Source organism: Liolophura sinensis, chromosome 10 (assembly GCF_032854445.1).
Source record: "Liolophura sinensis isolate JHLJ2023 chromosome 10, CUHK_Ljap_v2, whole genome shotgun sequence".
NCBI classification, from domain to species: Eukaryota; Metazoa; Mollusca; class Polyplacophora; order Chitonida; family Chitonidae; genus Liolophura; species Liolophura sinensis.
In genome coordinates this window covers 26,592,921-26,606,137 of record NC_088304.1, presented here as the reverse complement: position 1 = coordinate 26,606,137, position 13,217 = coordinate 26,592,921, and the positions used below count along the sequence as shown (strand labels likewise).

Genomic DNA, 13,217 nt, shown 5'->3' with positions numbered 1-13,217 from the left:
GCATGTAACAGAATATTCAAGAAGGATTTCATTCATGCCCATGATTACCATTTTGATTTATTTATTTATTTATTTATTTGATTGGTGTTTTACGCCGTTCTCAAGAATATTTCACTTATACGACGACGGCCAGCATTATGGTGGGTGGAAACCGGGCACAGCCCGGGGGAAACCCACGACCATCCGCAGGTTGCTGGCAGACCTTCTCACTTACGGCCGGAGAGGAAATTACCATTTTGTATTTGTAAACGAATGAATGAATGAATAATTGAGGCCACATCGGCAGTATTTCAGTCTGCGAGAGCATGTTTAAATAGAACATGCGATTGAAATTCGAGAAATAAAATAACTGATTATGCCTCAGCGCCAAATTGGCAATATTGCTACATACTAACACTGATATGTCAATTACAAGAACAACAAAGAGGGGTGTATTCTTTGTATATTTTTTTATTTTTTGTGTCGTTATTTTTTGTGACTTTTTTCTTCTTTCGCCGACCAAACACTACATCTGGTTGTTTTGTCACCTCTACAATTCTCTATGGCGGCATGCACAACGGCATTGGTAAATTTTCCTCACAGCCATTGGGGCAATGTCCGGAAAACCTGTCACAATCCACGTATGAGTGGCACAGCCCACACTCATTGCCACAGTTGTTCCCCCAATAGCCGCTGGAGCAAGCTACCGAAAAAATGAGTGATTTATCAACTACAATTAATTCATGACAAAGTAAACCTCTATGTATTTACAAAGAATAGCTGAATTTTTTGCTTTTCAGTTAAAATGATTTTAAAGTTTGAAAAAGTTATAATGTCACCATCTTAAAGATTTGGAATAACAACACGTATGCAGAAGAGGATGATGTTTTCTGAATGGTAATTATTTGGGCTATTCCAAAACAATAGCACAGATTCAATTGGATTTACCCCAAAACTCCGGTACAGGCTCTTTAATACCTGATGGCCCACTTATAATGGATTTAATAAATATTAAACTTTCTTATTAAACTCTATTATGGAAAGCATTAAAAATTTATCTCAACCAAAAATTCCTTCCGTTTTAATGACAAACATCACATGCAAATTATAGGAACTGCAATGGCTACTAAAATGGCGCGGCTCATGTAACAACAGTTATGGGCTATTTAGAGACTAAAGTTATATGACAAAATATCCTTAACCTACTGGAGATAATTTCAGAAAATTATTGTTATTTAAAGAAACATGGCACATATATATGGACGATTGTTTTATTTTCTGGCCCTCCAGTGCTGGCGCCATTGAACCTCTACATGATATACTCAACACCCTGTATTAGCAAATTGTATTCACCATTGATGTCAGCGACGTCAGCATACCATTCCTAGATAAACTAATCCAGAAATCATGAAAAAGTGTATTTACAAATATTTTTAGAAACCCTACCGACATTCAACTTTATCTCCAATTTAACTCCAACTATGCTAGGCATACACGGGAAAATATTCCATATTCACGAGCGAGTCGAGTCTGTACCATTGTAGAAGACTTAATTGTTTGTAATGAACGACTTAGTGAGCATAAAACGACCTTAGTCTCTAGGAGGTACCTAGCAGGGTTCATTGATCAGAGGTTAATGAAAGTCATCTCTCCGCCCATTGGTGAATTAAGAAAATACTTCAATAAACCAACCAACACAAAAGATATTATACCTCTGGTAACTAACTACCTACAATCCTAACAACGATAATTTATTTCCGGTTGTCATGGATACATTAGTACTATTAAATAATAGCGGTAGAAAGAAAGATGTAAAATTCAAATCAGTCGTTATTTACAGCAAACCTCAAGCCACTTAAAGAAAATGTTAACTTGGGCTCGCTTCTCTGACAATCCGTGTAATGCACAAGTCACTAAATGTAACAAACCTAGATATGGAGCTTGTGCCCGTATCGTGGATGGCCATGGCATTCGATTTAACGCAAACTCTGTTTTGGAAGTTAAATTTAATATGTCATGTGAACCGAAATTTGTAATATACTGCCTTATTTGTTCCGGTTGTTGTTAAAAATACATTGGCTAAACTATATATCTGCGATCTAGGCTAACTTTTCACAGGTAACAAATCCATAACGAAAACCTTTTTCTACCGATTAGCCGTCATATGAGGCAATATGCTATTTCTCTTTCACCACCATTTACCCTCTTCCCTTTTCACCAGGTATCACATGTGAAAGAAATTCTATTTATTGAAAATACAAACCTGTGTTAAATGGAAATCACCGTCCCTAATTCGTATTTAACATATGAAACTGTATATTAGACTTACCTTGGCCTGTTTTTCAGGCTTAACAGCTGTCTTTGTATCGTATTGTATTGTACTAGGTTTATCCTACTTGATCTCTCAGTTGTGTTAACCGTACAGCGTTAAATTCAAGTCAGTACTGGCCGCTTCTGGTTTCGTGGTGTTAAGCGACCACTGTTGTCAAGTGTACACTGTATATAATCATTACTTTATACTGCTAACACTCGGTATCCCTGATGAGAACGAAAGTTTGAAACTGCAGTTGGAATACAACGATGTAGAAATTTGAGAAGGTTTTCTTTGTTTCTTCTTATATTTTTTCACATACAGGAAGTTTTGGGTTAAACTTACGATCTAGACACTCGACCCCTGACCATCCGCTGTTACAGTGGTCACAGCGTCCTGTCGTGGGCCAGCATGCCGTGCCGTTCAAGCATTGTCCACAGGGGAAAGAACAGCCTGGTCCATAAAGTCCCGGGTTACATTCTGCGAAACAAGAACAGAACTGAAATTAATAATTATGTTATATAAGGAAGAACGGAGCCCTAGCTCTCTGCCCGGTGCAACAGACATATAGGATAGTTCCTTTTCCTTCTCGTTTTTTACCAATGAAATAAAGAGTTCGAATCCAGCTCACACTGGGTTGGTTACAGAGTGAAGACATTTGTCACACACCTGGCGGGAAGAGGTGTTTATTAATGAGTTTTGGTCTTTTTTCTCTTTTAACCTGACTGAAGTCTTATCCTCTTGTTGAAGTAAGGCGTAAACCACCATAAGAAATAAATATAAGGAAATGAACGTGGATCAAGCCAACCGGTTCGTTTTCTCTCGTAACCAATTCTAATTAGTCAGGAAAACGAAGTACGACTGAAACTAATTTTAACTTTCAATCTCTTTGTCAGAGGAGGTAATTTACATATCTAATGTTTAAACATTATGTTTTTGGAAGGTCGTTTTGACAACGCAAGTCAATTTTCACGTTCCGGCGAAGAAATTGCGAAAAAAGAGCAAATGTTTTTACATCTGACAAGTTACCTTGGGTTTGAATACTCTAATTCTTTCTTAAGCTCTTCAGAAGCAAACTTTTGGTTGAAAACATATTTTAATAAGTTCAAAAAATATGAAAAAGGCCCCCAAAATCTGTGTGGTTTAAATCTGATTACTACATTTTTATTGATGATTTATTTATGTTTTCGTTAGGTATACAGTGTACAATGTTATCCAGACTGCTTCGGTGACCTAATGGTTAGAGCCTCCACCTCGAAGTCGGAAGACAACGAGATCAAACCAGGCGTTATTTACAATGTATGTATTATTTCTTACACATTACTTTAGAAACTGGTGATCTGGGTCGCTTTTGGAAATATATCTTGCGATTACGACTTGGATCGTTCTTTCATGGTTTAAGAGCAGTATATGAGTGTTGGACTCGAGTGTTAGGTTTCCTCGTCTTCCCCACCCCCGTGGGGAAATAAACAATATTGCAGTCATATGACGACGAGGAGTCATTAGGTGTATATATACATATGCTGAGTCTTCAGGGTGAATCCATGCGGTAAAAATTCTGGCGCCACTGCAATATCACGCTCAAGACACCAGACATGACTTTCCACTCAGTCACACTGTAACGACACGCAGCTAATCAGTCCTGTTTCCTTGCCCTGATCTCTCAGTGCTCAGCGCCACGCAAGGCAGCTACAAATGTCATTTTTAAAGTTTTGGGTATGAAATAAATAAATAAGTAAATTCATAAATGAATAAATAAATAAACAAATAAATAAATGAATAAATAAATAAACAAATGAATAAATGAATAAATAAATAGAAACTAGTACCAGTAACGCAGCGAGATCCAACATAACCATCCTTGCAAGTTCCAGGGCAACTCCCGTGAATTTGGTCACACGCTGCCCCTTTCTCACACTGACCACACTTCTCCGAACAGTTCTTCCCGTATGTCCTCGCTGAGCAACCTACACAAAACTCACAATTCAGCAATGACCTTGACATGACCTTCATATACTTGCAGTTCTCCATAGATAGGAATAGGAAACTAAGAAACAGAAAGAGTATGGGGGACATTAACCTGCTCATTAATTTTGGTTTTATACTTCAAGGACGTGTTGGATTGGAAACGTTTTAACATTTGTCTTAAGGCAGATATTTCAGAAAAGTGACACGCATGAACTGTCTTTCAGGTACAAGTTAGATCACGGACGTTATATATTTAGTTATTAGTACCGTATGAAAATCGCTTAAGGCAGATTAGCTCATGGCATAAGTTTTGGTATTATCATGCCGTCATCATGTGCTTTTTTTATTTATTTGGTGGAGAAAACCGATGTGCCCTCAGTAAGTTATCGGCGGAGGAACACACATATGCATGGCCATTTTAGAAAAACAGGTGGTGTTGAACGAACATGTGACTATGCTGTCACTAAAACCCAACAAGCGGGTTTGAGAAGAATATCATTCTGGTGAGACGAGTATTATGGTCATGATGGTCACGCAAATGTCACATCAATGAGAAGCCTTCCAACTCTGAAGCTGTTTCATAAATCCGAGGATGACCTCATCGGGCACGTCTGTGTATGGATGGGTGTGTTCATTGAGAAGTCAGGTCACACGAAGTTTGACTTTCAGAAGATGGGTCACACTTTCGTTGACCTTGAGAAGATGGGTCAAACCAACCTTGATCTTGAGAAAATGGGTCACATTTACCGCTTATTTAATGACACAACTCCCTCTCACACTCACCGTACATCAATTATGTCACAGATACAGTAATGTACTAGTTTTACAGTAGCCCTGTGTTCCCTTTCTACCGGTGTAACACCTCCCGTCGTCACGCTCCTTGCTTCTTTATACACGGTTTCTTCTCCTACCCACCACACAACGCTGATGTCACGGACACACTATCTAATGCTACTGTCACACCAAAGTTGTTCTGAAAACATCCTGTGCGTCCTACAAAAAGTCGTAAAACGGGCTGTGGCCGACACAGAACTTTGGCCGAATGATGTCTAATAAATACGATGCACATCAACACATTAAGACATAGGGGCTGTCTACAAACGAGGTACAAACGGACCCGGTGGGTATGCACGCGTACTGCAATTGACTGCACCACGACGTAACAGGCCCCCCTAGGAGGGTCGAAGTACGGCAATTCCGTTCGTAGTACGCCCATCTCGTTTTAAGTATGTTGTCAGTCCGGTTAATTGCAGAACGGGATGGCTGTCAGAAAATTTTATTCTAGAAGTTCTGGAGCACCCTTCCTGTCCGAGTCCGTTCATGTAGTTCGTACAGACCGTAAAAAGTTGCTACGACGTCCACTCCGTTCGCACACAGTTTGAGTCCGATCGGCAGGAAATTTTAAGAACGTAGTGAGAACTTGTTTGGTGTGATGGGGGTGTTACTGGTTTCACGGTAAATTCCCTTCCTGTCAGTGTAACACCCCTCGCTAACACACTGCCCTATTTCTTTATGATAAGGTTTCTTTTCCTACCCACCACACATCACACACGCTAACTTACCGGTTTTACAGTATGTTCACTTCCAGCAGGTGTAACTCTCCCCGTCGTCACACTCCCCTGTAACTTTATTACAAAGTCTTTTCTCATACCCACCGCAGACGTCAAAGACACCGTAACTTCCATGTTTCCTTATTAAATAACTCCTTCTCACACCCACTACATATCATCAGTGACGTCATAGACACAACAACTTACTGGTGTTACAGTAGACTCCCTTCCAGCCGCTGTAACACTCCCCATCCTCACATTTCCCTGATACTTTATTACATGGCTCCGTCTCACACTGTCCACACTTTTGACTGCAGTTCACACCGAAGTAGTCACCGGTGCACACTAAAACCAGATAATGAAATACTTACATTTATCAGGTAAAATATACCTGCTCAGCAAAAGTATGTTAGCATGTGTGCTTTGGTTTTTTTCTGTCGTACTTAGCAATTTTTCAGTCATATAACGACGAGGAGTGATTAGGTGTGTGTACATGTAATGTGTCTTCTTGTGGCAAGGCGAGTTCTTCCTCCACAGAGAATTATCATGCCGAAGACTCCAGACATGACACCCTCACTATTCACACTATAGTGACACCAGGCAAACAATTTATGTTTCCTTACTCCAACCTGAGCCGCATCCAGAACTAGTCCATAGAAAACCTTGCGTTGAAGTTTTTTGTGAGTACAATCCTTCACGTAACGAATCTAACCGTCATTTATTCATTGTCGTAACAAATCGGAAAGTTCCTTTCAACTTACAGAATCTTTTCTATCAACGTCTTTGCAGAACAATTTTCAGTTAGCAACTTGCTACCATATTCGTTTTGGCATTCACTGTTGTGAAGTGTTGTATTCTTGTTGTATTCTGTATTTTTTATTTATTTATTATTTTATTACAATTAAGACCGGTAACACCCGAAGAAGGAAAAGGCTCGTCATTGCTATGGAACGGGTAAGCTATTGCCACTTCCGTTTTTCGGACGTTTTTTGGTGTACAGATGCAGGCGTGGTTTGAAAATAAAGGAAACCGTCTAAACTTTGGCAGGTATAAGTCCTAGTGTTGAGCTTTTAAACTCTTGGCGATAGAGGGCGCAAGCTCTCAGGTTGTGATGAGGCTGCGAGTGACCTCCCCTTGGTATTACCAGATACCCGTCCCATATATACCCGTATGCTGGTATAGGATTTTGACGGTCAATCAACGTTAAAATTTTTATGGCTGCTTTCTAAAGACCGGGCGAAGTAGGCTTAGGCACCAATACCGATTGGTCATGGAATGTTTGGGTCATGATATTTATTGGGTATACAGAAATAGTTGCATTTTCAGATTAATACCAAGATGGTACACTGATGGACAGAAGTTTGATGGAGGAAACGCCCAAAAACTCGTATCCAATCTGTAATCTGCAGCGAACAGTTTTGAAAACTGTGGGAAACGGTTTGAATAAAAACACCCAAAGTTTTGTCCTAAAGGGAACTTTAAATAGGTTTTGATCTATAACTTGTTATAATGAAGCCTTGTAACAAACTGCAGTTCAATACGATGTACCGCTTTGAAGGAAAAATCCGGAAAACAGTTTAAACGAACGCTGCAATTTTGTCCAAATTGGAGGAAGGGGTTTGAAACTCGAACTTTATTTGCGGTTTGTTACGGTGGAGCAAGTCATGGGTAAAAATTATAACAAACGTGCAGAAAACTTATGTGAAGGACTGACTGAGAAACTGACGAACGCGACATAACTACAGTTGTGGGATGAAGACCCGATGTAACTGAAGTTGTGTCTTGAAGGTGCGATGTAACTATAGTTGTGTGTTGAAGGCGTGATGTAACTACAGGTGTGTGTTGGAGGCGCGGTGAAACTATAGTTGTTATTGAGAACGCGACATAACTACAGTTGTGGGATGAAGACCCGATGTAACTAAAGTTGTGTCTTGAAGGTGCGATGTAACTACAGTTGTGTGTTGCAGGTTTGATGTAACCTTACTTATGCATAGTGGCAATGATGTTGTTACTGTTGTGTAAGGAGAAGGCGATATAAATTCCGTTGTGTACAGAAAACGTGACCAAACTTCGGCTATATTCTGTATACGCGATGTGTTTAAATTTATGTGTAATAATTAAACACGACGTACTACACCTTCACTGGATATATGTTAAACATCACTCTACCAAGCAGTCTGGTAGTTTTATTTTGGCAATACATGTTCCGGATAGGTTTAAGCTGCCAAACTAAAGCTTGTAGCTACATGTATGTCATAGTGCCCAGAAGAAGAAAACCGCCATAATGTTGCCAAAGAATGAAAAGGCCCATAACTCAAAAATGGTCTGTAACCCCTCGTGCTGAAGCCACCCACTCAGTTACAATTCGATACTATGACTGGTTTGAAAGAAAATACGTAAGGAAATCTTCTTTTGTGACAAAATGATCAACTGACTGACGGAATCAGAGGGATGGGCCTCACCCACCTTAAGTACAGGCAAATGATTTATAAACAAACAAATAAATGAAAAAAAAAACAAATAAATAGCCAACGATAAATAAACAAACAAATAAATAAAAAAACAACAAATACATAAACAAACAAACAAACAAAAAAAAAAACAAAAAAAATAAAAAATTAATAAACAAACAAACAAATATGCTGTGTTAGTACCGTACTTGTATTACACATGTCGGTTTCGTAACCTGGGTCACATCCCTGTGGACAGGTGCCATTCACGATGTCACAGGGTACGCCCCTGGAACAGTTGCCACACCTCTGTGTGCAGTCTTGGCCATACTTTCCTGGTGAACAGGCTACAACAGAACGCAGTTATCTGACCGGGACACTCTGCAGGTGCGCGGACATGAAACCATAAAGACAGAAGCCCTTGCAATGGGACATAGACCCTTAGGACGTACACTCTTACGACGGGGTACACACAAATGCCGGATTGGGTACACACAAATGCCGGACTAGACATATACAAATACCGGACTAGGTAAACACAAATGCTGGACTGGGTACACACAAATGTTGGACCGAACAAACACAAATGCCGGACTGAACAAACACAAATGTTGGACTGAACAAACACAAATGCTGAGCTGATACACACAAATGCTGGACTGAACAAACACAAAGACTGAGCTGATACATACAAATGCTGAACTGGATACATACAAATGCTGGACTGGATACACACAAATGCTGGACTGGACAAACACAAATGCTGGACTGGATACACACAAATGCTGGACTGAACAAACACAAATGCTGAGCTGGATACACACAAATGCAGGACTGGACAAACACGAATGCTGAACTAAACAAAAACAAATGCTAGACTGAATACTGGATAAACACAAATGCTGAGCTGGATACACACAAATGTTGGACTGAACAAACACAAATACTGGACTGTATACACACAAATGCAGGACTGGACAAACACAAATGCTGAACTAAACAAAAACAAATGCTAGACTGAATACTGGATAAACACAAATGCTGAGCTGGATACACACAAATGTTGGACTGAACAAACACAAATACTGGACTGTATACACACAAATGCAGGACTGGACAAACACAAATGCTGAACTAAACAAAAACAAATGCTAGACTGAATACTGGATAAACACAAATGCTGAGCTGGATACACACAAATGTTGGACTGAACAAACACAAATACTGGACTGTATACACACAAATGCAGGACTGGACAAACACAAATGCTGAACTAAACAAAAACAAATGCTGGACTGAATACTGGATAAACACAAATGCTGAGCTGGATACACACAAATGTTGGACTGAACAAACACAAATACTGGACTGTATACACACAAATGCTGGTCTGGATACATACAAATGCTGGGCTGGATACACACAAGTGCTGGACTGAACAAACACAAATGCTGGGCTGAATACACACAAATGCAGGACTGGACAAACACAAATGCTGAACTGGATACACACAAATGCTAAACTGTATAGGGCCTAAATATGAATACATATAGGGCCCTACGAAATAAACTCAAATGCTGAACTCAAATTCTGTACTCAGTAACCCCATGTTGTGTGTATATAGTACAACGTTATATTCAGTTTCGTTACCCAGATGTTTTGAATACAGGAACTTTAGAAGCAAATTTAGGAGCTTACCCTTCCCATAATGATCCACTTATTTATTTCATTTTTCACTTATTTCATTGGTATTTCGCGCTGGACTCAAGAATCTTTCACGAATACCACGGCGGTCAGCATTATGTTCTATAAAGATCGACAAAATGAAGGCATACGTGTTTTGCACTTTATTCCTGTATATCCCGGTGTGCAGCCAACCTGACAGTCCCCCGTGGTGATGCTACAGTTGGTCACGTGACAGTGCCCACATGTCTGGTTACAGTTAACCCCGTAGCTCCCAGGGTCGCAGGCTGTTGGAGAGAGGATAATCAATCCAGAAATCTTCACAACAGAAAAAGAAGATTCTCAAGGAGAAAAAATTCAAATGGAAATGTCTTACGTCTTAATTTGCTGAAGCGCCCAGGATTACAGGCACACAAAATAATCAGGCCAGAGATCGTCACATACAGAGATTTTCATGGAAAAACTAAATCGTTTTTTGAGACCGTAAGATGAAAACCGAAAAGATGAAAACCGAAATGGTGATACCTAAAGGCTGGTTCCAGAGAAGTTGAGGTCCCCCCTACTGGCGATGATTTATCATCGATGGTCCACTCACGATCCTCCACCGGTCGGCACCGGTGAAGGTGACACGTATTCAACTTTCTCGGTCACCGCAGATGTGCATCGTTATGAGAACACTGTGTCGCCGTTCCAGTCGGACTCCAGGTGTAGCATGGTTCTCATACGCATGGCCGATGACCGCCGGCCGCCGGCGGTTGGATGTGAGGGGACCGACGGTTCAAATGTTCTCATGACGATGCATACCGGAGGTGACCGAGAAAGCTGAACACGTTTTATCTTCTCCGGTGCCGACCGGTGGTGGACCCATATCTATCCCCGCCAGTGGCCGTCTAGTGTGCTCTCATGAGAGCCAGGCTTTGATTAACTAATTATTCCGACTAACCCACGAAAAAAATGTGGTTTTGACATTCTGATATGTCTTTTTTCATTTCAGTGTGTGTAACTAACCTTACTCGGGTGATCCTGAAGATTACGGGGAAGTTGTATTTGTTGAATTGTGTATTTGACTGTTTTTGTTTTCTTGGAATATAGAAAGATGTCCTGACCGATATTTATATCCACTGATTAATTTGCGGACACATTGCGAGGGAGCCAGGGTACAATAACTGTAACACCTGTATGTTTCTTTTACTATTTTTCGGTGTGAAGACAAAGCTGGAACAACACTGTGATGTATGTACGCTAAATTATCATTTCGCAGGCGTGCAGAGCAAGTAGGAGAGAGATGAATATCAATACTTAACCTTTTTCATTTGTGCATGTAAACAGCAAATTGAAGTGAAAGTTTGATTGACAAGGGTAAAAGAAAGAAAATGAATTTAAATGAATATCAAATATGAGTATTAAACCCTGAAGGCGTTTCTGTAACAAGTGACACAGAGTTCCTTCAGAGATATGTTTGTCATCTTACGTTTAAGACACTGATCTCCTGACCAGCCTGGATCGCAGTCCCCGGGGCAATCCCCATCACGACTGTGGCAGGAGACATTGTGGGAACAATGTCCACACGATATATTACACGAGGGACCGAAGAGACCCAGCTGGCAAGCTGTGATACAACAGACCGACATGCAGACAAATAATTCATGCAAGACGAAATGGATAGCCTTCATTTGTGTTTGATTGATTGATTGATTTATTTATTTATTTGATTGGTGTTTTACGCCATACTCAAGAATATTTCACTTATACGACGGCGGCCAGCATTATGGTGGGTGGAAGCCGGGCAGAGCCCGGGGGAAAACCACGATCATCCGCATGTTGCTATCAGACCTTCCCACTTCCGGCCAGAGAGGAAGCCAGCCTGAGATGGACTTGAACTCACAACAACCACAAGTTGTGTTTGATAGTAATAGTTTTAATTCATCAGTTCGCATCTTCAGTTGAAATAAACAAGCTGTAATTAAACTATACGGCTCAGTGCTGAAGACGAATGAATTAAAGTAAAATATCAATCAGCTACATGTATCCGTTTACGTTTAATTGTTGTTCAAAACCGTATGTTCCAGTTTTTTCTCTTATATACGTCTGACATAAAGCCGCAACAGTAAGAACTGTATTCGAGCTTCGATCTCTTAGAGCCTGGTCTGATAAGGAGAGAATAAGGCTTAAGACCGCTAAGCCAGAGAGCATCCTGGACAGGAATGCTGCAATCGTGAAAACTGGTTTGAGCTCCAGGTAACAAAAAATTTCATTTTTACAAATATTAAAGAAAAATGTGTGCGGTCGTCCGTAAAAATCTTAAAACATTATCTTTGTGGAGTATTTTTTAAAACTAGGCAAACAATAAATAAATAAATAAAGTGAAGAGAACTTACTTTCGGTGCACGTGTCACCAAAGTGATCCGCGTCACAGCCTGAGTGGCACGTGCCGTTCACGTGGTTACACGTCTCGTTGTTCGCACAGTGGCCACATTGACTAGCACAGTTCTTGCCGAATCGGCCGTCCTCACACACTGCAAGCAGGAAAATCAAAATCGTCAGGGAAACTGTGTACGTGCGCCACTCTCCATGCCCTCTTTTCCTTACAGCGATCACTAGCAAAAATCTTGAACAACGCCACTAGGTCACTCGTACCACGGTGATAAGGCAGGATTTTAATGTTTGAACCCCCACCCTCACCCCCGACATACAATGTTAGGACCCCCACCCTCACCCCCGACACACAATGTTAGGATTCCCACCCTCACCCCGACATACAATGTTAGGACCCCCACCCTCACCTCCTACACACACTGTCAGGACCCCCACCCTTACCCCCGACACCTAATGTTAGGACTCCCACCCTCACCCCCGACATACAATGTTAGGACCCCCACCCTCACTTCCTACACACACTGTCAGGGCCCCCACCCTTACTCCCGGCACCTAATGTTAGGACTCTCCCACCCTCACCCCCGACATACAATGTTAGGACCCCCACCCTCACCCCCTACACATACTGTCAGGTCCCCCTCCCTTACCCCCGACACCCAATGTAGGACTCCCTCCCTCACCCCCGACATACAATGTTAGGACCCCCACCCTCACCCCCGACACACAATGTTTGGACCCCACCCCCATCTCCCACACACAATGTTAGAACCCCCACCCTCATCCCCGCAGGCACATGAGCTTGGTTATACTGGACAGCAGGCACGTGAGCTTGGTTATACTGGCTTATATCTAAGCGCAAGTCATGACGAGGAGACCCACTGGCCTCAATTCCTGTCGAAA

The 13,217-nt window shown here is 41.2% G+C and overlaps 1 protein-coding gene across 1 annotated transcript; it reads right to left on the bottom strand.

The window, feature by feature from the left end:
• Positions 1-466: 466 nt before the first annotated feature.
• On the bottom strand, positions 467-13,064 carry LOC135477043 (multiple epidermal growth factor-like domains protein 11). The gene is made up of 7 exons (XM_064757194.1): positions 12,944-13,064; positions 12,320-12,457; positions 8,468-8,605; positions 6,016-6,153; positions 4,120-4,257; positions 2,636-2,770; positions 467-682 (listed from the first exon to the last, which is right to left on the bottom strand). Exons 1-7 carry the CDS (start codon positions 13,062-13,064, stop codon positions 540-542), a joined length of 951 nt encoding a protein of 316 aa, XP_064613264.1. The 3' UTR covers positions 467-539.
• Positions 13,065-13,217: the final 153 nt, after the last annotated feature.